Source organism: Miscanthus floridulus, chromosome 3 (genome assembly GCF_019320115.1).
Source record: "Miscanthus floridulus cultivar M001 chromosome 3, ASM1932011v1, whole genome shotgun sequence".
NCBI classification, from domain to species: domain Eukaryota; kingdom Viridiplantae; phylum Streptophyta; class Magnoliopsida; order Poales; family Poaceae; genus Miscanthus; species Miscanthus floridulus.
The window spans coordinates 139,198,439-139,222,783 of record NC_089582.1 but is presented as its reverse complement, the minus strand read 5'-3'; the positions used below and the strand labels follow the sequence as shown (position 1 = coordinate 139,222,783).

General features: G+C 44.5%; 1 protein-coding gene and 1 long non-coding RNA gene across 2 annotated transcripts; one reads left to right on the top strand and one right to left on the bottom strand.

Moving 5' to 3' along the window:
• The first annotated feature begins 691 nt into the window (after positions 1-691).
• Positions 692-2,360, top strand: LOC136547181 (uncharacterized). Its single transcript, XR_010781501.1, has 4 exons — positions 692-1,154; positions 1,233-1,698; positions 1,778-1,967; positions 2,038-2,360. It is a non-coding gene; the product is annotated as an uncharacterized lncRNA (long non-coding RNA).
• Positions 2,361-10,800: 8,440 nt separating this feature from the next.
• On the bottom strand, positions 10,801-24,127 carry LOC136542604 (uncharacterized). Its single transcript, XM_066535117.1, has 11 exons — positions 23,495-24,127; positions 22,053-22,120; positions 20,228-21,922; positions 19,989-20,103; positions 19,300-19,461; positions 13,160-13,848; positions 12,828-13,008; positions 12,617-12,735; positions 12,314-12,379; positions 11,985-12,048; positions 10,801-11,493 (listed from the first exon to the last, which is right to left on the bottom strand). The coding sequence occupies exons 1-11, from the start codon at positions 23,676-23,678 to the stop codon at positions 11,147-11,149; spliced, it is 3,690 nt and encodes a 1,229-aa protein (XP_066391214.1). The 5' UTR covers positions 23,679-24,127; the 3' UTR covers positions 10,801-11,146.
• Between the last annotated feature and the right edge of the window lie 218 nt (positions 24,128-24,345).

Here is a 24,345-nt window from a genome sequence, read left to right as displayed (position 1 = left end):
TGGATCAAGTTTCTCTTTGTTATGATGGGAGGTAAAGAGTAGTAATTTTCCTAAATTTTGCTTTGAAAAATCTATCCTATAACGGTACTACCTTGGTCCCTAAGATTGCAATCCTAGGTTTAGTCTTCATCAAACTATTTGAAATTTAACTAAATATATAGATGATAGTACAAATATTTGTAACTTCAAATAAAAAAATGATATGAAAATAAATTCTACAAAGAATCTCTTTTTTCTTTTCAATTTTGGCAAGGAACAAACCTTGGAACTAGATTAAGCTGCCTATCTAGAACTCATTCTACCTTATACTATATTGTCGAATTAGTTTGAACTGGCAATGAAAATCTAGTCACGCCTATAGGTATATAGTGCCACGTAATCTTTACATAAGAAGCTATGAGACATAGCTATTCTTTGTTTCTTTTGAAGGAACATATTGCTTATTAATGGCCCTGCTTGCTACTATGCTTCTTTGTTTCTTTTGTACGACCATATTACTTTAGTCTGTTCGCTTGCTCGAATACGATGCTACTATGCTTCTTTGTTTCTTTTGTACGACCATATTACTTTAGTGTGTTCGCTTGCTCGAATACGATCGTGGATTATAATCTGAAATAGTATTTTTCTCTCGCACTAAACCGGCCAGCAGTAAATAATTCATGATCATTTACGACGAAACGAACAGGCTGTTTGTTTTTCTCCCCATACCCCTTGCAAGAGGAGTTCACCAACGATCAGATGGAGAACCACACAGACCTGCTGTCAGGTGTTTACCTCCAAGTACAAGCTGCTGCAACGAGGGAAGAAGAAAGTAGAGCTAGTCTCGACTGGTCAGCACTTTGTGCAGAATCTGAGGAATCTGACAACGAAGTAGCTATAAGCCAACTAGGAAAGGCTGCCGCTGAGTCGAGCTCAGGGTCAAAGAGACCAGCGGAGGAGGAGCTGCAGCCGCTAGTGCCCAAGAAGCTTCAGGTTCTGTCTGCAAATGCCTCTGCAGCTCCTCAAGTTTCAAGCACCGTTCCAGACGCATCAAACGCAGATCTATTGCTGTCAGCAGGGATGCAAATCAAAGCCCTCCTTCATGACTTGCAAGGACCATCTGCAGGCGATCTTCCTCTCGTCAACCTAACTTTTGATATGACGCAATCTAAAAAGTAAGTATACTTGAATCCAATATTTGTTTGTTCTCTTGTTCTTGAAGTCATACTAATTGATTACATGATTGCTCTCAGGAAATCTTCTACAGTAGCATCATCTGCAGGCGATCTTCCTCTCGCCAAGCTGACTTTTGATATGACGTAATCTAAGAAGAAAGTATACTTGAATCCAATATTTGTTTTTTCTCTCGTTATTGAAGTCATTCTGATTGATAACAAGATTGCTCTCAAGAAATCTTCTACAATAGCATCATCGGCTCCAATATTGTTTACTTCTGCAATGTCATCCTCAGCTGAAGCCTCACAGCATCTGACTACTGTAGTCGCTGAGCCAAGTACTCGCCCATTTGGCGATGCATCGGCCAGTTATGGTAAGATGCCTGAAGGTCTTCCCATGACATTGGCGACTACTTCCTCAGGTCCATGACTTCCTGAGGCCACTCAAGCCACTCTACTGGAGCAAGTAGTCGTCGCAGAGGCTGAGGACGAAACGCTGACTGAGACGATGGAGTTGTAGAAGAAGCTTGATGATCATATGAAAGTTAGTATATTCATCAATGTATTTTGATGAAAACCAGAGTTTGTACTGCCCTCGTTCTTACTTGTCGTGGTACTCGCAGTCTGTCGTCAAACAGTCCAAGCAGAAATCAACGCTGCTGAAACAGACCAACCAACTACTCGTCCGAGCAGAGTCTGCAGAAGCAAAGTTGGCTGAAGAACAAAAGCGCTCTGCCAACCTTGTAGCAGATATCGTGGCAGCCTAGGAACAGGTCAATTCTCTTAAGAGGGAATTTTCGGCTTCAGAGAAAAGTAAGGAATCCTTATTTCAAAGTCATGACGTACTCATCTTATGATACTAATGGAGTCTTGTGTATTTCAGTTCATGCTGAAGCTATAATCAGACTCAAGGATCAACTGGACGAAGCTCTTCAAAGGGAGGAGGTTGTTAAAACTCAATTGGAGTCAGAGAAGAGGAGGTGCGAGGATGCATATTCTCGGCTTGATCGCCTACAGAAAGCTGAAGTAGAAAACGAAGAAATCAAGGTGGCTGCCAGCCGAATTCTCCATTTATTCTCTGGGTTGTCTGAGAAAGAAACTTCCAAACCCTCTGTGGATCAGCTGAGAGAAGTGCCTGCCTTGATCCTATTATACTTGAAGGAAGCAGTTAGAGAATGCATTTCAAATGTATTGGGATTAGTGAAAGTATTCTTCCCCGATCTTGATTTGACTCCAGTTGGTGAGGACCTGCCAGAGGACTACTCACGTAAAAAAATTGAAGGTCCTGTTCTTCAGCACTACTTCAGTAGTACTTTTCAGCGAACGAACAATGTTTTTCTCTCAGAACAAATCAGCTTAAGCCAAATTTTAGCGAAACGAATAGGGCCGAAGATCTTGTTGCTGCATTGACGCCAGTAGTAGATGGGCTGATTGACAGAATCAGGATGTGGTGAAATATTTTTCACAGACACCAGAAGCTTCTATGAAGACCAACATGATTCAAGACGCCGGGAAGGATGGAGATGCTGATCAAGAGACTGCAAGCTAAAGTTGTGTGGGAAGAATGCTCTCTTTTTGCCCCACCCTTTTGATGTTAGTGGCTCGTAGCAAGTTGTTAGATGGTCCCAACTTGTCTATGTAGTAGTTTCATGAGCGGGTGGTTTAAACTTCAGTTGGAAGTTTGTTTCATTTCAGACATGAATCCCCCCAGCATGCAGTTACAACGTGTCTGTTAAACTTCAGTTACTATGCATTTATCAGGTCACGCCTTGTTCTGTTCAATGCTTAGGTAATGTGTTTGTTAGATTGATGGCATACTGCATACACCAAGTTAGGGGTGGAGGAATATTTTTTATATATAAGTCTGGTCAAACTAAATAGGGTTTGACCTAGCACCATGCTAGAAATGTATTCTTTTTTAGGACGGAGAGAGTAGTTAAGTCAAAATATTCTTTCTTATATTTAATTTTTTTAGAATTTAACGCAACCACTCCTTTTCGAACATTGGTGAGTTTAGGTGATGACAGAGACCGAGGGTTCTAGTTTTGAGTGTGAGGTTACTAGAATCCAATGGGCTTAGAGGAAAGTTCTGTCTAGCAAATTGTGCCTAACTCAACAATATAAAGTTTTTTATTGCTCCCTTCGCTCCAAATTTTACGTTTTGTTCTAAACTTCACTTTTTTAAAAAAATGATCAAAATTTTGGAAATACATAACATCTATGAAACCAAATAAGGGCATCGCTGGGATTATTTTTTAGTAAAATTGATTTGATGTTATAGATGTTGATGTACTTTTCTCTTTATTTGGTAAAAATTCCAGAAGTTTGACTTTAACATATAGATAAAACGATATACAACTTGGAATGAGGGGTACTAGATTCTGAAGGTTTCCCTATAAGGTCGATAGCTTAGATTGTAAATATTGAAATACTCCCTCTATTTCAAGTTATAAGACGTTTGAGTTTTTATAATACCTAGCTTTTACTATGCACTTAGATATACATTATGTCTAGGTGTATAGTAAAAGCAATATATATTAAAAAGTCAAAATATGTTATAATTAATTTGGGAAGAATGGACTAAAATGCTTTTGGATACTTTATCTTCACGGATCCCAGCAAAGCATTAGCAAGCCGAGCTCGTACCTCCCATGTTACGGAGCACCGTGACAGAGCTTAGTTAAAAGATATTTCCTGTTTACTTGGCTATAAGCTATACTTTTTCAGCCAACGAATAGTATTTTTCTCTCACAACAAATCAACCAACAGTATTTTCAACCATGACTTATCAACCCAGCGAACAGGGCAATTGCTTTTCATCGATGTCTCTGATCTCCTCTCTCAATCACGTAGGAGTACTAGTGGGGATAAACACAATGACACGTTGATATTATATTCCACATACTTGGTTGTCCCGCGTTAAAAATCTACCCATCCAATTACAAACTAGTGCGTGCAAACACGACAGCATAGTGATATCAATTGTAATCCACGCTACTACTTCCTTACCGACATTACATTACAAGGTTCAGATAAGAACCGCCCCCTATCAAAAAAAATCACAAGTCCCCATCTCATGAACCCCGGATAAGCTTAAGCCCAGAGTGATCTTGACGCTATTCAGCATCCATTTGTTGACTGGCCATCGACGCCGCTACCACCAATGATTGCGGTGTGCACAACCTAGGCCTTGTTCAGATTGCCTCAAAATTCCAAATTTTTTCACTCTCTTTCCATCACATCAATTTTTGGACGTATACATGGAGCATTAAATGTAGGTAAAAAAATAACTAATTACATAGTTTGGTTGTAAATCACGAGACGAATCTTTTGAGCCTAGTTAGTCCATGATCGGACAAAGTTTGTCAAATACAAACGAAACGTGCTATAGTGTCCAGATTGCAAAAATTTGCAATCTAAACCAGGCCCTGGTATGTGTGCAGTGTGCTGCAGGGTGCACGCGGAGCAGCACAGCGTACGGTGGCTGCAGGCTCGGCGTCCGCAGGCGATCCAGCAAATCCGCGAGGCGGGGAGCAGAATCTTGGGGATATCGATCTCGTACGATGTTGGCCACAGAGAGAGAGAGAGAATGGAGGGGGGGTGGGGGGTGGAGAGAGAGAGAGAGAGAAGGGAAAAAAAATCTGGGGTCGGCGATTTGACGCTGTCAGTGTCAGATTCAAACCGCCAATAATTTAGCGGCGCTTGGGCGTGGCTTCCCGCGGTTTTGGGTTGGTCGCGGCAAGTTGCGCCACCCACTGCCACTGGTGACTGGTGTGCGGGCAGCAGTACACTGATGAGCTCACCTGAGCAAAAAGGCACCGGCTTATTTTAGCAAGTGCAAAGGCCAAAGGTTGTTTGCCGACGCTACCGTGCTAAGAGCAAGGCTAATAATATAGCTGGCTTGCTGGCTGTAAGGTTCTTTGCAGCTTTCTCTCAGCCCACTCATATAATAGTCAGTTCTTTACAGTTAATACATGGCTCACTTGTCTCTCTCATAGACTTTCTTGGTTCTTGTGCCAAGCCGGTTGTAAACTTAGAGCCTGCTTCTTCTCTCTCTCCTCCCCTCTCTTCTCCACCTCAACATTTAGTTGGCTTACAGCCTGCTATTATACTTGCTCTAATGCTAGCTACTAGGCGGCATCTTACAGTTTGAAATATGCGGGGTTCACGGTTCGGAATTTCGGTTAAAATACGTGATCTTCGGTACTATCGACTGATCAGCGATATACTTTCATTTTTCATTCGGATGAAATTTTATTTAGATTTTAAAACTTTATTCAAAATATTAAGAAGCTTCGATTCTTTGGCATCTCACAAAAATGAAAATGACGCGTGTAATATATGTATGTATGGTTAAACACTATGAATTCTATAACATCTACTACCTCTATTCTAAATAACATATAATTATCAGACTGGATTAAGTTAATTTTTTTAAGTTTAACTAAACATATAAAAAATATTTATTATTATCTATGACTCAAGGTATGTACAAAAATATATTCTATGATTAATCTAATGTTAGTTGTCTGGTATCATAAATGTCAATTTTTTTTATAGATTTAGTTACACCTAAAAATTTTTGACTTCTTGAAAAACGAGGATTATTTTCTTTTTGAGACGTAGAGAGTGCATAGGACCATGATAGTGCGTACGATTTTCAAGTGCAAGGATCATTGAGGCGTATAGAGGGCGTGGTACACCTTTTACCAAAGACTTTCGGTCCTCGATAAAATGCTACTCCCTCCGTCTCAAAATATAGCAAATTTAGTTTTTATACTAATTCAAGCTTTCTAAAGTTTTTAGGAAAAAATATATTAACATCCACAATTTCAAATAAACACATTTTGAAATAAACATATCAATATCCACAATTTCAAATGAACTCATTTTGATCAATTCCTATTCTCGCAGAATTTAATAAAATCAATTTGATATTGGTTCATTAAAGTCAGAGAAGTTCGACTTAAAAGACAAGAATAAAGTGAGGTATAGTTTGCAACCAAAGCGAGTACTCCGTATCACACAAGTTGATGACGATCCACAAATCCAACAAAAGATGCTACCAAAGGACGATAAGTTTATCTTCCCTGAAAAAAAAAGGACGATAAGTTTATCCATGCATTTATTTGTCGACAATGGTAGTGATGTTTACCGTGTCTAACTAGCTATGGCGTACTAGCTGCCTTATGCCAACATTAATTAATTAATAAAGAAAGTCTGATCCCAACACGCAACTAGTAATATAACCGGCCACGATTGTTGGACATCCTGCGGTTTCGAAAATAAAGCGCAAGTTGCCATGCGATCCTTGCTGCATCTCGGCTTAGCGTAGGGACTAACTAATTGTCGTTGTTAATGGCCAACTTGCACCTCATGATGAAATCTGCTATTAATTACTAGTGTTAAGTACTGCACTAACCCACACCAGAAAGGAGCAAGTTGATCAAGTTCATGATGGTGCGTGTGCCAACTGGGAAATGTACCTTCTAGTCTAGTGTAGCTAGCCTAAAAGGTCAACAGCTAGCCAGCCAAAAAAAAAAAACGCACTGACACGATCATGCATGGATGGGGTGACTGAATATATGTTTGCTACCTGCAGCTAGCTAGACTAGTGTGTTAGGCATGAGGCTTTTGGTTTGGCATGCAACTAGTACTAGCTCTCTAGTCTTATTGGGCACAATTATTATTATTTTTGTTACTGGAACTCTACATATAACGATTAACGAGTTTGTAGTTAGGTAGCCTATATGGCTATATATAGAGACCTGTCATTGGTAAACGACGTACGTGACGATCATTAGTTACAAAATTTGCCAATGCTACGACAGGATATTTATATTTAATATTTATGTTATAATATAGTTACTACGTTTTCGGAGGGAATCTGTGACCATTCCGTCCATCAGGTACGGATTAAGTAGGGCCGGGCCGACCACATATGTGTGCTCTGCAGAGCTACACGTAGAACGGTGGAAGGTTTTCGAGGCCACCTGGCCACGTTTGTAGACTACGCTTTGTCCGTACACACATGCTCCGATCCTGTTCGGCAGGCCGTAAATGATCGTGGATTATTTATCGTGGATCCTGTTCGGTTTGGTGTGAGAGAAAAATACAGTTCCAGTTTATAATCCACGATCGTATACGAGCAAACGAACAGGTTGTGGGTTCAGTCGACAGGTAAAATGCTGCAGGTCGATCGAGATACGTATCTCGTTGCAGGTTGATGAACTAGCTCGAGACGATTCCTTGATCTATTATCTATATATGCTAGTGATCTCTTTTTTCAAGCCACTATATGACACATGGGGACCCAATGTGTCCATGACGCGTGGCCCCATGGGACATTACGGTACCATTTCTTCTCCAGGATTTTGTGACGAAGTGATGACACCGAATGCAGCGTGTTAAACACCAGCGCCAGCGGGCACCAGTCCACCACACGTAAGTTCCTCGGTCGATCGCGTCCATCGACCGCATGCACATCATTAAACCCTCAAGCAACAGGGCGGGGGCGCAAGCTGCCGATATACGTGTAAAAGGCAGCACGGGAGAAAAAGGTCCACACACGGCACAGTCCTTGACCACAAACGCAGAAGCCAAATTGCACAAGTTGGGAGCAGAATATGTATTGCCCTGCCACCTTTTAACCTTTCTATTCTACATCTCCGGCCTCCTCTACTCGCTCGCTGCTGTCCCTTTAATTTCTTTCTCTCCTCGTCACATCGCTCTCCGAGATCTAGATAGAGAGAGAGAGAGAGGGACATGCATGCACGGAGCCCGTCCCGGCCCAGCGCGTGTGATGGTTTATGTTATCCACCGACCACTATTCAGTGTCGCCACGACGCCAATTTGCTGCTGCCTCTGGCACTAATTCGGCACACGGCAGTGTGCGTGCATGCACCTGAGCCGAGACAATACGTGCAACTTGCTGGTCTGTGCGCGCGCGGATGCCATAATTCACGTGGGTGCCACCCAAATCCAAACTTTGGTACTATGCAAAAAAAAAGATTTCCCGTCACATTAAACTTGTGGTACATGTATAGAGTACTAAATGTTGACGAAATCAAAAACTAATTGCACAGTTTGGTCGTACTTTGCGAGACGAACGTTTTGAGCCTAATTAGTCAACGATTAGACAATTATTATCAGATACAAACGAAATACTACAGTGCGCTACAGTGCTGTCGCAGTGATTTTGGTTGTCCAAAATCGAGCAACTAAACAAGGGTGGCACTCTATGGGGTTGGGGGTTGGGGGGGGGGGGGTTGATGTACATATTAATAATACTATATATATATACTACTCCATACTAGTACTACTTTTGTGTTCACGCACCCTTAAGGCCATGTTCGGCTGGTAATAAATCGGCTTCTGCTGATTTGTATGGTTGTTTTGTTATGAGAGAAAAATACTGTTCCACAATTAATTTGTACGGATTAAAGCCGGCTGAACAGCACAAGCGAACTGACCCTAGTTTGTTGGTCGACAAAACCTACTCATTCGTGCCATTGTATTGACTAGTACTTACGTGCTCACTTCATTTGGGGAATTAGATCGATATCGATCGGATTAGAATTCTCATCTAGTTAATCTTTTACGGAAATGATTTATTACGAGCGCGCACGCGTTAGCCAAAGCGCTCACACTCAGCCCCCCGTGCCCGCTCGCACGTCTCCCGCACTCAGCCCTGCCCGTGCCCGCACTGAGAAGCGCCCACTCTCTCTCTCTCCGGCAACGGCGACCGGTGAGCCCCAACCGACGGCGTCCTCCCACGCCCGCGCCCCACCGCCTCCTCGCGCCTGTGCTGGCCATGGCGGATCCGTCGGATCCGGCGGCGGCGGCGGCGGATCCGCGCCAGGTAGGCCTTCTCCTCCTCTCTCCTCTCTCCTCCTCGTGGATCTGATTTCTAGGGTTCCGACGAGCTCACCCTATCATCTCTTCCAACACCGGTGGGCTATAGAATGGCCGGCTAGGGGGAGAGGCTGGTAGGCCAGGCAGTGGCGATGGTCGATGGGCGGTTTAGGGGAGCTGGCGGCGGCAGGAGCGGTCGGGGCGGGGGAGCTCCGTCCATGGTGGCGTTGGCGCGCGGGGGAAGGGGGGAGAAGGTGGCACCACGGGTGAGCTAGGGATTCGCTGGAGCTCCTTGGCCGCGGCCGCGGAGCTCCGAAGAAACCCTAGCTCACCGCGGTGAGGCGGTGGCGGCGGGTGCGAGGGCGCCGGAGTCGGGGAAGAGAGAGTTGTTGTGTGTTTTTTTTTTCTGCGACTAGAATCTGCTGTGGAGGAGGTGAGCGGGCGAAAAACTCAGATCCTGCACGCGCACGCTCTAGTAGCGCCCAATCTTTTAACTTTGTTCATGAACAATATGTAAAGAAGAAGTATTACTACCTCTGTCCCTAAAAAAAATACAATTCTAGCACAATGTCACGTTTTACTACCTTAAGTTTGACCAATTATTATAGATAAAAAATATCTATATTTATGATACCAAATAAATACCATCAGGTTAATTACAAAATATATTTAATAAATTAATTTAAAGACATAATTATAAATATTATTTTCTAAAAACTTAGTCATACGTGAATCACTTTTCGTAAAACGTTGAGAACGGAGGCAGTACTACGTTACATAAGCTAGATGACATGACATATATATAGTACAGTGAAATAGATGTCTATTAAAGATCCATACATCATGAACAGAACACTTGCATGGTATTTATTTATTTGGTCGTCTGAAATGTCCTGTTCTCGTACAAATTACCAGTCAAAGTGTCACCTCATAGCCGTGACTGTCGGCCGATATATCGTATCCTTGGCATGCTAGCTGTCCTTCGCAGTCCGATTGCAACCTCTACACGCCGCGGTAACTAATATGGTATTTACTGTGCATGCACCGCACAGGTTTGGCATCTGGTTCTCTCGCTCGGTCACTCCTTTTTTTCCTTTCTTTGTGTGATGAAGCGGACAGGCGTGGTAGTATTTACGGTGCATGCACCACAACACACGTTTGGCCTCTTTGTTTCCTCGCCTGGTCACGCTCTTTTCCTTCTCTGTGAAGTGAAGCGGACAGGGACAGTGCATGCACGCACCAGCACCACGGAGAGGAGAGCAAGTTGCCGTGCGCGTGCGCCTGGACTGGTCCTGTGGTGGTGGTCGGGGGGGGGGGGGGGGGGGGGGGGGAGGGGGGGCGGAGGGGAGGGAGGGAATCCACGACGAAATATCTCATGGCCGCGACGCGCCAGGTGCGGAGCGGACGAGCGCGACTGCGCGAGGCAGACGCAACCGCGGAGTTTTTTGGGAACAAAACATGTGTCGCCCCCGGGGAACGAAGCGGATCGCGGGCGGACGGAAAGGGAGGGAGGTGGGAGCGCGTGAATGCGATGCGATCCCTGTGGGTTGTGGCGCTTGGCCAAGCTAAACACGGAACAAGCTCCCCTGCAAAAGCTGTGGCCAGCAGTGGCCCGGCCCAAAAAAAAGGAGAAGAGCTTGTCTCCTCGCCTACAATACATCAGTCCAGTTGCCAGTCCCGGGACACGGCCCACAAAATTATATTTAGAAATTTGCAAGCCTTTGCCAAGCAGATGAATCGCCGTCCACACGGACAGCTTGAAGAGGACGGCACAACATAGAGTAGCGGCTAATTTGCGGGAAGTAGATAGATGATTTTTTGCAATACCTGTTCCCCACTACTCATAGCAGTTCCAGACAAAAGACGCACAATTGCTGTTATCAATTGCGCCAAAAATGCAGCCCATGCCAAAGTGTCTAGACAAGCCTGGTGTTCCTAGTTCCTAGGACATGAAAGTATCCTCACTGCTTTCGTTTCATGGATGAACTGCAAAATGTCAGTCTACGCAGCAGCAGGGCCTTGTTGTTGCCTAAGGCCATTGTTGCGCTCAACCCTCCCGTTCCCGTTGTTGTTGCTGGGGCGTCGCTGTTGGTAGCCATCACTGCTTTCGTTTCATGGATGAACTGCAAAATGTCAGTCTACGCAGCAGCAGGGCCTTGTTGTTGCCTAGGGCCATTGTTGCGCTCAACCCTCCCGTTCCCGTTGTTGTTGCTGGGGCGTCGCTGTTGGTAGCCATTCCCAGAGTAGCCGTTGCCGTTCTGCTGGTAGCTATTCCTGTTCTGGTGGTATCCGTTGCTGTTCTGAGGGTAGCCGTTCCCTTGCGGTCCTCGGACACAGCCTGAATAGTCGTTCCTCGTGTTATCTCCATCGTGGTAGTAGCCGTTGTTCTGACCGCCCCACTGCCGCTTGTAGCTGTCCCCGTAGTAACCACCTCTGCCATACTGGAAGCCATTGTCATCCCCACGTGTGATAACACCATCGACAACTGAAATAAAAAAAGAAAAAGAAGCACGTCAGTTGAATTCAAACAAAAAAAAATGAACACAGAGGCACAAACTAGCTCAAGCACAAGACCAAGATAATTATATCATCAAAGGTTAGACAACTGAAAAGCCCCAATAATGGTAAGCAGCTACTAGTTGCTAGAATTCAAATTAATTAACTACAAAGAAAATGTAGGGAGTTGCACATGAGCTAGTTCGCTGTGTATGGAAATATTTAGCCCAGGATGGAATGGAACCAAAACCAAACTGCAGACACCATCTAGTAAAATATTCTTGCTAACCAACACAGCCACGACTTCCCTTCTCTGGGAATATAATTCAGAATTTATGACAGTAAGAGGTCAGGGTGCCATTACTTTTACAAAGCCACCTATCTATCTCTACAGTGAACATGTTGAGGCAGTATGTCAACAATTATGAACCAAAACATGCTCATTCGCCTAGACTTATGTGGATCGGAATGCTTCCTCACCTCGTGTTTTGGTTCTTTTCTCCTCAACATATGATTCTCTTGGGCCGAAATAAACCGTAGAAGCCTAAAAAAAGGAAATATTATTATTTGTAAATACTGTGAGCCATCATTGAGTTATTCAAACTTTATAAACCCACAGCACATGCACATCGTTCAGCGTAAGTCAAAATACATAGATAAATGTTCTCCAGCTAACTGAAACTACTTCATTAATGTAGCTTACAGACTGCAGATGCCTAGAAAAGTAACCAAATACATGAATGCAACAGAAGAATTTAACTGCAAAGCATGCTCTAAAACAAGTCAACTAGACAAGAAGGCAAACAAACCTCGATGGCTGCTACCATGGATTGCTGAGACTCAAATTCAACAAAGCCAAAGCAAAACTGATCAGGCTGCAACAACATGAAGAAAATGTCAACAAGTGTAGAAACTAAAGCACATCCCACTCCTCGAATTCTTGTTTGGTTTGAGAAATGTTATGAGTTGATCCATCACCACTTCATTCCCCTTTTGAATACAATTAGTATAAACATGATGAATGGGGCCATCCCACCAAAATTCATAGAATCGCCTAATGATGGATCAACCCCTCAAAACCAAACACCCATAAACCTACAAATTAAACTAACCTGGCATTTGACTTGTATACCACCAGATTTAATAGAACCAAACTTGCTGAACTCTTGTTCCACCATTTCAACAGTTGCGTCGAAAGGTAAATTTTTAACAAAAATTGAGTACCCTAGCTCTGCAAAGCAAGGTAGCATTACAATTCAGAATAAACCCCATTATTTTCTTGTTTCTTTAAACAAGAAACTGAAGTAGAAAAGAGAAACTAACCATCATGTGATTTATTTTTAGGAACACTTTTATCGCCTGGGAGGGCATTATCAGTAGAATGAGCAGGTTTTGAAGGTGAGGACACATTTGTCTCCACATTTTGAGCCGCCTTTGGCCTTGGATTGGGTTTGGCGGGTCTGGCAGCTGGGGCAGGCTGTGTGCTCTCCCTCATGGTTTTAACCTACAAGTCACCAACAGACAATACAAAAATAAATATGCCAACACGCAATTCGCCAGATGATTGAAAAAAAGGCAATATAATAACTCAGACACATTAGATACTTGCAGCGGTAAAAGGTACATGAAAGTAAAAATAAAAAATAAAAACTCACAATTGATGCATAAGTCTTCCTAGTTACTTCCTTCTCATCTGATGAGTGAGGAGCTGGAGCAGACTTCACAACTGGTGTGGGAGGACCTGCAGCTGCCTTCTCGACTGGTGCGCGAGGAGCTGGAGCAGCCTTCACAACTGGTGCACGAGGAGCTGGAGCAGCCTTCTCAACTGGCGCGGGAGGTGCTGGAGCACCCTTCTCAACTGGCGCGGGAGGTGCTGGAGCAGCCTTCTCAACTGGCGCAGGAGGTGCTGGAGCACCCTTCTCAACTGGTGCGGGAGGTGCTGGAGCAGCCTTCTCAACTGGTGCGCGAGGAGCAGGAGCAGCCTTCACAACTGGTGCGCGAGGAGCTGGAGCAGCCTTCTCAACTGGCGCAAGAGGTGCTGGAGCAGCCTTCTCAACTGGCGCGGGAGGTGCTGGAGCAGCCTTCTCAACTGGCGCAGGAGGTGCTGGAGCAGCCTTCTCAACTGGTGCGCGAGGTGCTGGAGCAGCCTTCTCAACTGGTGCGCGAGGAGCAGGAGCAGCCTTCTCAACTGGTGCTCGAGGTGCTGGAGCAGCCTTCTCAACTGGTGCGCGGGGTTTTGGAGCAGCCTCAGGAATCTTCTCCAAATCATTGTTAACTGCTTTCTCAGCAGTAAGAGGAGTTGAAGCCTCAGGTATCTTCTCCACATCCTTGTTAACCACTTTCACACATGTCTCAACAACAGGATCATTTTTAACTGGAGAAACAACATTTGCAGAGGTGCTGACAACTTCACCATTGGGCAGGGTTGTAATCTGTGTGCTTTTATTATCATGGTTAGCTACAACTTCCTTCACCTCAGTTGAAATCCGGGTAAGTCTGAACATATCATTCAAAACATAATAGCCTCTGTTTTCCTGTGGAGCAAGAAAGAATGACTGTGTGAACTTCTGTGTCACAGCAGCGGTTGTAAAATATCCAGCAACCAAAATGAGCACACCATCCACGTGGGATGGCTGTGCATCAACAGTCTCTATCTCTATCAAACAGTCAGCAAAGTCTGTAGACACAAGTTGCTCCTTGATATCCTGCTCAAGCACATAAAATAAATTGATCAGCCCATCAGAATCAACATAGGAATAAAAAGCTATGACTGATTTATACAAGATATAAACAATAAATCAGAGCTAAAAATCATAATTTCAAGTACTAGTCCATGCTCCACCCATTCACTTGTTATTATTCCTATGTTTGAAGTGACTACATTCACTTGTTTTTCTTGTTGCTTCTATACATATAGAGATAAGGCATTGCCAAGTTTGTTCAATTTGAAACCAAGATTTAATCGAGACAGGAGCCTATGGGAGTGTTTGGTTTGATCTATGGAGTGGCCCACTACCTCTATTTTTTTTCTAGTTTAGGAAATGGAATGGGTTGATCCATCACCACCTCATCCATAAAAAAAATAGGAATCATCGTAAAAGAACAGTTTGTTGGCCATGATATACTAGCGTAGTTAAGCCTATCAGCCATATATTTGATTAGCTTCTAAATTAATAAGGCAGATAAGAAACATGTCATCAAAATTCATATTCTGACATTGAAACCAGACAAAACTTCTATTCCAAAGTTCCTAGAATCCATTGATAGCACTAGCATCATGACGTTGCAGAGAACTTACATTAATTGTGGTTACATTCATCATTTTCCCATTAGAATCTGTTCGACCAAGAATACTTGAGTCATTATAGAACTTATAGGCATCCTCTCGTGTGTAACGAAGAGTTTGGTAGTATTGTTTAACAAATGCTTTAGCAACCTGTAAGCAGAAACATCATTACTTTCAGTCCAACTCAAAGATTATTGACAAACGTAAAGGTTAATTAAAGGGTTGAAAAACAATACCATTTGTGGAGTAAAAGAAGTAGCTGGGCTCCCAGCTACCAAGGCCATTGCTGCACAAGGTATAGCAAAATTAGTATTTAAGAGCCTTGAAGTGGGACTGTTAGGAGATGCACGGTTATCCAGTGTAATGAAAAGGAAACAAGAAAAGATTCTATCTAGTTTGCCAAGCACCCAAGTAGGAAGGTTACTGAAACATTGGAAAAAGAAGCAGTAAGCAACCCCAAGGTAAATCATCCAACAACCTATGCAAGTATGTAGTTACCATATCTTTCTTCAGAAAGTAAAGCAAGACAATTTAACAACATCCATATCAATTACGCCCATTGTACAAACTTACGTCGAAGAAAAGATATCAATGTTGTTGAATTTGACCAGAAGTTCAGTGCTGACTGCCAAGTGCCAACCAGAAGTACAAACGGCAGGAGACAGCATGATGGTAGTTCATGAATTCATGTTTCCTTCTTAATACCCTGATTCCACATTGTGCATTTTCATACACTACTGGGAGCTGCGACTAGCTTAGCAGCAAATCAAAACCAGACAAATTCACGCTAGTTCACTGTTATGTTGCATAAATGTCAATCTTTTTCACCAAAAGAAACTTAAATTCCATCTAACCCAACCTTTTTCACCACAAGAAACATAAATTCCAACACAGGCGTAGGAAGCAAGAGGTTGATCGTTCTTCACCACAGGAAACATAACTTCCGTCTAATCCTACACAGGTGTAGGAAGCAAGAGGATCTGATTGTCATGACGCCATCAGAACACAAACAAAAACTCCAGCCAGAACCACAACACGAATTCCAATCTACTAACCCCTCGATTGCAAAATAATCTCGGCACGAAAGAAACTACCCCCTCCCCAATTCGCAATTTACAGCCACTGGATTCCGAAGTAATCTCGCTACTAAAACAACGCACCACCACAGTCGAGACAACCCGATCGCCAGTAATACACACATTCAAACAATCAAACCTATGCGGAGGGATCAAAAAGCATTGAAAGAGGGAAAAGAAAGGGATGCGAACCTTGGGAGCGGGAAGGCCCACGGAGACGGCGCCGCCACGAGACGACGCCGCCTTGGCCCGCGACGGGAACGGCAAACCCTAGCGAGTCGACGCGAACGCGAGGCGAGTCGGCGGCGCGAACAGAAGCGAGCCGCGGACGCCGGGGCGTGAAACGGGGGGCGTGAAGGGTTTATAGCGAAACAGGACAAGAGGGTTTCGAAAAGGGTTTAGTGAGGCGCGGGCTCCCGAAGCAACCATGTTTCTCTGACGTGTGGGGCCACATCTAACTTACCGTGGGCTACACGCGTGACGGACTGACGGAGGGTGCGGTTGGGTGGGTTTCGCCGTTTCGACGTTTCATTTCCTTCCCAGTCACGCGTGCAAAGCACTCCAACGGGCCAAACATGATAATTTAGGGCCCATGTGACTTTCGTCCCTGTGTGTTAGGCCTGGCTGATCTTGGCCGCCGAACAGTTTACCAGCCCATTAAGTTGTAGCGGGGGGCGGCCGCCGGTGGCCTCGCCATTCCAATTTCCACTACGATTGGCGGCCTGTGGCCACTGGCCACCACCACCACCACTAATAACTGCTCCAATGCCGCTGCGGGGCCTCCGGGCCGCCGTCGGTCGTCCCACCTCTTGCAGTGGTGGCGTCAGATGATGAATTTGACGAGGAGGGTGGAGGCGGCGATGCGTTCTCCGAGATCGCGATCGTCAGCTCACCGTTCCTAGCCAGCTGGCAGTGGCGCGCCGACCGCGTGCTCGACGAAACGCTTGTGAGGCGCGCGCGCGCACTGAGCGTGGCGCCGGAGGGCGCTTGCTCCTATGCGCCATTGCCTGACTGGGAGAGCAGCGTCTCGCATCTGGGCCGCGCGTGCTAGCTGGCGGCGTCGCCCACCATCGGTGCCAGGTCCTGTTGCAGATGACCCGCTGATGGGGACGATGCTAACTTATTGCTTCCGCTGCCTGACATGGCGGCGTCGGCATTCCATGTGCGGTGCCGAAAGGCTTCCTCCCAAGCTCAGGACTGTTCGTCCTTGGCGATGACGCGAGCTAACCGCACGGGGGGGCCGTGGCACTGTGGCAGTACACATGTCGGAGCCGATGAATCTCCGACTGGTAAAGTTAACAGTACCATTGAAACCTTAGCCGTGCTGAAAGTCTGAAGGGGCATCGAGTGCCGGAGTTCTGTGAAAGTCGTTGTCAGATAACTCCGGGAGGTGGATCATTGCAAACTTGGCCAATTCACTGTGCGCGTACAGTTTGGAAAATGGCAAGCATGCATGCCGGTCTGGGATTGGAGTTGGAGGTACGCCTTGCTCTGTCACTTTCAGCAAATGCCTGTCCTGTCCTGTCCTTGTCTGTTCAATTCATCTCTCTGTTCCCGGGCCACGTTTAGATTACAAAAAATTTCAAACCGATAAATAGTAGCACTTTCGTCTTATTTGGTAAATATTGTCCAATCATGGACCAACTAAGCTTAAAAGATTCATCTCGTGATTTCCAATTAAACTGTGCAATTAGTTATTTTTTTACCTACATTTAATGTTCCATGCAAGCGGCTAAAAATTGATGTGATGGAGAGAGTGTGAAAAAACTTGGAATTTGGGCCTTGTTTAGATCACCTCCAAGTTTTTTCACTCTCTCTCCATCACATCAATTTTTAGCCGCTTGCATGGAGCATTAAATGTAGGTAAAAAAATAACTAATTGCACAGTTTAGTTGGAAATCACGAGATGAATCTTTTGAGCTTAGTTGGTCCACGATTGGACAATATTTATCAAATAAGACGAAAATGCTACTATTCATCGGTTTGAAATTTTTTACGATCTAAACATGGCCTTGGAGGTGATCTAAACAAAGCCCCAATTTGCATCCGGTGTCATATCCCGTGTCCTACATGATCTGGCACTGCAGTGTTAGATGTCTTCGCACATACTCCCTCCGTCCCCGTACAGATGTACAGGTTAAATTTTTTTAACTTTGACTAGATTTATAGAAAATACGTGCAACATTTATATCTTTAAATAATTTTATTATTAAAATATATTCAACGATCTATCTAATGATACTAATTATGTATTATAAATATTAATATTCTTTTATATATAATTGGTCGAAGTTGAAAAAAGTTAAATCGAGTCCGTTTACTTTGGGGAGGGACGGAGGGTAGTGGCTCGTTTTGTTGATCATGTGTGAATGCCAGGTTGGAACTGTTGCATTCTTTTGGCTAAATAGTAAGACAGTTTGGACTACAGTTTTAGAACCCCAGTTTGGTGTCATTAGCACTCTGCCAGAGTGGCAGAAGACATCTTGTTATCTATAATAGTATGAGAAGGTCCTGAACTATAGAAGCCAAATGGTCCCTGCTTCATGAAAAAAGAAACAACGGCTTGTGTAATTGTGCCGCATGCGGCATGATTCAATCAAAACAACATCACACCATTAGACAGAAGTTTAATAAGAATATTATATTTATATTTCTTGCTTCTGGCAGCAAGACTAGTGTTGAGGATCATTTATACTCCTCCTACAGTTTAGTCTTCAGAAAAATAGAAAATGTCACATTTACTAGTTGCTACTTGCTATAAGCTTCTTAATGGAAATGACTACTACAGCGCATATTCAGTTTATACTACTGAAAGAAAGCTGCCTCTGCAGCTTCCTTTGTACAAATTGCATCTTATCTGTAGTCTCACCGCCGATGACCTCGTCGATAAGGCCCTTGAAGATGGATCGTTCAATTTCCCAAACCATGCCATGTAGCACAGTGTCGAAGCTCATCCAGTCTTTCGTTCCATTGACTGTATCCTCATCTAATATCATGTTTTCATTCTCCTCCTCCTCGGAGCATTTTATTAGCCTGTCAACCTCAGTGCATAAATCCTTGAATAGTTGCCACCCACTTAACTTCCTTGATTGAAGAAACTTTACTGTCTGCCTTCCAGATCTGCAGATGCTCATCTTATGAGCTATTGTTTCATTTACCAGGTCAAACACAAGTCTTCGATGAAGCCTCCCTGTGTAAGGCTTACAACTTTTCTTAGCTCCGCTGACAGTTTGGAAGGCGGAAACTAAGTCTGGTTTTGTTTGCTCAAGAATGAGGAAGAGCTCCGGATTGATTGGATAATTTGATGGTTGGAGTTGACCAGGTAATACTGCGATGCTATGTTCTTTGTGCAAAAGACCAGATGCCAACAGTATCTCATAGATATACTGGTGATCTTTATTTGCAGTGACTGATGCCATGACTTCTTGGATACTTGCGTCTTCTTCATTCATTGATTGCAGTTGCTCAAGCTTCTGGATCAGAACTTCCAAATTTTCTGGTTTAATCTGGTTGACTTCACTGCTCGCTTTTGACTGTGGCGTGTCAGGCAGGCTGTTTGGGTTCCAGCATTCCTCTGAAGAATGTCTCTCACCATCTGAACAGGTAAAAGGGTATGTTCAGAAAACAATTCCTATACAGTGCAGAACAATTTAATGTACCAAACGAAAATACAGAGTTCGCTGCCTGACAATTCAACTGAAGAAAGCATGTATCAGACAGGAGAGACAAAAACACTGTCTACCTAGAATAAACATACAGATCATACACGCTGGGTGTATTTGTATAGGGGGACATTGGTGGGCACATCTATACTAGCATGTATGCAAACCAAAAGACACATATCATGCTCCTGCATCAGCATTGCTGCTTGTGGGGTTGCAGCCATGCACTGTTCCTCCTAATTGCAGGACCACGAGCTACCTGGTAGCTTTTATTGCAGATTATCTGTCACTAGCGTTATCAGCACGCTGACAGCTAGCTATGCTTGTCCTTTTAGTAACACTATGGGTTTCTGAATTGAATAAGACCAAACCAAAGGATCTATCATGCTAATGTTCTTGCACGAAACAAGTGGATATCTAATGCAAATTAATACTGGTAACTAAGAAAATAACTTCTCACCTCTGAATGAATCTGAGATCCTTTTATGATAGAAGGATGTATCAAGGACAGAGACAGGGCTTGGAATGTTGTCCAGTGAATGAATGTTTTGGTCTGAACCCAGAATTGAAGGAGCCTGAAAGGGGGTAGAGAGAAATCGCTCATTAGTAAAGTAGTGGTAAACAATGAATACAGAATGCATGAAAAATGTAGAATTAGATGGATTATTGGTATGAACTTTCTTTCCGTTTTATCTGTACCTTGTGACTTGCTGTTGCAGCAGCATTGCTTGGTGGAACGAAGGTTGAGTTGCCACCCGGAGGCTTTGCACGATCCATAACGTTGACATCAACCTGCTTTGCTAAGCTTATTCTGTTCCCTGTACTCTGCAAGACCTCTTCACGGTGGCATTTCACCTGAGAAGGCTTTGATCTTATTCTTCCTTTTGGAGAGATAGCTTCATTGGACTTCTTGCTTGGAGATTTTGGTGAAACAGGTGGACGAGACCTCCTTTCAGGCTCTGCCTTCTTTAGCACATTTCTGGGACTTGATGAGCTTGTAGGCCTTGGCGAGCTAGCACTGCTGACAGTTTCTTCAGACTTCAGTTGAGTTCTTGACATCCGAAGATGCATCTTCTCATTTGTGCCGGTGAAAGATGAATATCTAGCCGGCAACTTTCTGAGGCTTCTGAGGCCTGCCATGGGAGCAACAGAAGCCAGTGAAACCCCATGCTTCTCAGTGGTTCTTGCAGGCTTCATGACCACAATAGGAGCCTGGAAGGTTCCAGAGTTAGTGGTGAGATCATATCCTGTCCTGTGAGTAGCCACTGATCCACCACTGCTGTCATTCTTGCTCTTAGCATCTTTTGCGTTCAATGCACCCAATATTCTGAGAGCCCTGAAGTCCTTGTTATTACACTCTAAGAAGTCAAAGCCCCCGACCCTTCTCTCTATATCAGCATAGACAGATGCAGTTCTTGGCCTCCCTTCAGCTTCTCGATATTGTTGTGCCTTGATATTGGTGGCACTTCTGTCCTGCTGCCTCCAAGGAGCTGCTTCTGTGACAATTCGTGGGAAAGGCTTGGTTTTCAGTACTGAGGACTCGTTCTTCAGCTGCATGCTGCAGGAATCCTGGCAAGTGCTTCTGGGGGAGCGTGATGGATGCTCATGGTGAGTGGCTTGAGCTGGTCTCGGTGATCTTGTGGGTTCACAGTTTTCAGCAGTCAGCACCCCTGTAGCATCTGTTGCTTCTTCCAACCCCATCAGCTTGGCAATAACACTGTTAGCTCTCCTATGGCTGGGGGAATCTTGAGGCCTCAAAGTATCCAGAAGAATATCATCAGTTCTCCTGTAACTGAGGTTCTTCTGACGTGAGCCTGGACTCAGAGACTCCTTCCTACTGTCCAAGGATAATCTAGGAAGCTCTTTTGGCCTCGAGGAAGGCCTCTTGCTTTCCTGGGTTTCAGCTGGCCGCAGGAGTCTTCGGTCATCACATGAGAAGCGTGACTGCTCCTGCAAACACCTTCTAGATTCAGTGACATTTGCAGGAACCTTTGTGGTCCTATCGATCCCAATGATACAGGTTCCATCCATTGATTTGGACAGCAGCAGTGGCCTCGGTGAGTCCTTGTACTGCCCGTTTCTTCTTGCCTCCTGCACCGAGGTTTTTACAGTCAGGCCTCCAGGGTCCCGGTTGATGGAGTCCTTCACTATGTCTCTGAAACCGACATTAGGATGGCCAGACTTGGTGTTCATGTCAGATTCCTTCAAACTTGGCGAGCTCTTCAGTGACCTCTGCACAAAGAGCTCCTCATTGATGTAAGGAAGCTCGTGTTGGACTGATTTGTTGCCGTCAAGGGAGGAGAAGGATGAGCACGAAGAGGAGGAAGAAGAAGCTCTTGATGATTCGATTGAAAGGCTGCTGTTCTCGGTCATACATTTGCTGAATGTTTTCTCCTGCATAAGCGAATGGGAGGTTAGTGCCAACTTCTTTATGCATTCATAACATACTTCTAAAATTCTGATGCATGAGTTTTCCCAGCCAAAAAGAAAAAAGAAGTTCAGTCCAATCTAGTAGGAATATTACCAGAACAATCTTTGAGGTACTTGAACTTTGAACTGGAACATTGCTACTGCTCTTTGGATGAGTATTGCCTGGAAAACATAAGGATGCATTATTAGAATAAAATACCTAACCAGAGAAAATCGAGCAATTTGTTATGCAATGATGGTAATGCAAAAGATGGATAAGGGCATAAGGTGATGAATTATTTGGGGGAAATTCATTAATAAATGATGTAAATATTACAATCAAATTGTTGTGCTGCCCTCTTCAGTTAATCTGTAATTGGTAGAAGGATTTATTTATTTTCTAAAACTAAATGTTAAGCTGTCCTCTTCAGTTAATCTGTCATTACTAGGAGGATTTTTTTTTAAAAGTAGTAAATGTTAAGCTGTCCTCTTCAGTTAATATGGCATTGCTAGAAGGGTTTATTTAAAAAAAATACAAAATGTTAAGACGTCTTCTTCAGTTCGATTACATAAATGAATTTATAATATACTGTTCAGCTGTCATCCTCAGTCATCAGCGAAAATAGTTATCCTCGTTCTATTTCTGGTTTTGGGTACCCGAATCTTCATCATTGGATGTCATTACGCCGATGCCGTGCTCATCTAGTGCTAAAAGGTAGTAGTATCATGTGCTGTCATTTAGTGCAATATTAAGGAAATGCTTTTATGATCACAATTACTAGAGTCAACCACTGCTATAGTACTGTACACATGTTTTTTCCTTACAGATGTACTGCTAACTTGCACAACAAACCTCCTATAGTCTCTTGTCAGTAAAAAAGGTAAGTGGAAATAAAACTAGTATTCTGGTACCAACATGGCAATTTCTTTTGCAAGTTCCACTTTACAGGACGTGGCTCGCCCATGTTGCAAGCCAACCAGTTTTAATACTTGTATATATAATAAGCAGTTTTACCAACCAAAAAAAATTTTATTCCTTTGATAGGTTGTTCTTTGCTGAACCTTCCAACTGTCAATCTTACCAAACTTTGAATAACAGTATGAAAGGGCTTGTGTTCATATTTCGAAGCAAATTTTTTATATAAGTAAAAAGAAATGACACCTGCCTTTCTCATCTCTAGTCAACCATACCAGGATGAGTAGCTCCGCTATCTAGTAACGACTTGGAGAAGGGTGTGATTAGGGGCTGCTTGGATGGCTTCCAAAATATGACAAGCCAAAGATTTAGCAAGACATGATTTTTGCTCTCATTTGATTTGCTACAAAAACTTGCCAGCCACTCACATTTTGCTTGCCAAATCTTTGGCATGGTAAATTTTGGTCGTAAACCAAGTAGACCCTAGTAATTGGATCAGTTCTTAGAAGCAAAACGCTATTAAATTAAAAAAGTTAAAAGAAAAAAAAAACAAGGCTGTTTGTGAAACACTTGAGCCAAGTGAATGCGAACGTAACGCAGCAGAAAGATGCAGGGAACAGAGAGCAGCGAGGAGCCATTACCTGGTGGGGTGGAAGGCGGAGGCAGCCTCTTTTGCTGCCGGGCGGCGCGGCGACCGGCCCCAGTGATGAGCCGCTGGCGGTCGAAGATCTGGAATATGCCGGCCATGCACCCCATTTGGCGCTGGAGGTCCCGCGTGTCGTCGGCCAAGCCGCCGCCGGCGGCGCCGCGCATCCTGGTGGGCATCTTCCCAAGCTCTCGCTGTCAGCCCGATCAGGCGCGGAACGACGTGCGCGCTGCAGGACGATCGCCGAGTCGCATTCAGGTGCGACGACCGATGTGACCAGGCCGGCGGCGCCACCGACGGGAGTCGTCCCGAGGAAGAGAAGATTCCGAGGCGGCAGTCACCGGTCAGAGCTGCGGCAAAGGCTGCGACTGCGAGGAGGAGGAGAAGCAGTTCTGCACGGATGTAGTAGAAGAAGCCGGAGCAGAGCAGAGTTCTCTTGTGTGTTTGGTTTTGGGATGGGGACGAGTTCAGAGGAATGTTATCATTGCGGCGCCATGGCCATGCAGGCTCTCTCGTCGTGGGGATGGGGAAGGATGCCTGTGGATTTAAGAGGAAGGGCGGCGGGCGAGCCGGCTGGACGGACGGGCTGCCTGTGGGTGTGGGTTTGGGTGTGCCGGCCGATGGGGTTGAAATAAGGGAGGGGCCGACTGCCGAGGGGGGCGCACCGGCATGGTGTGTTGGGGGTGGGTCAAGCCGTGTCCCTGGTCCTGCTAGCTGCTCCCGCTGCATCACAAGCCCCTCACCCCATGTGAGGGGCTGATCATTGCGAGCCTGTGGGTGTGCGCGGGCATGTGATGCCTGTCAGACCGCCTGCGCGCGCACAGGAGTCGAATACGCAATTACGCA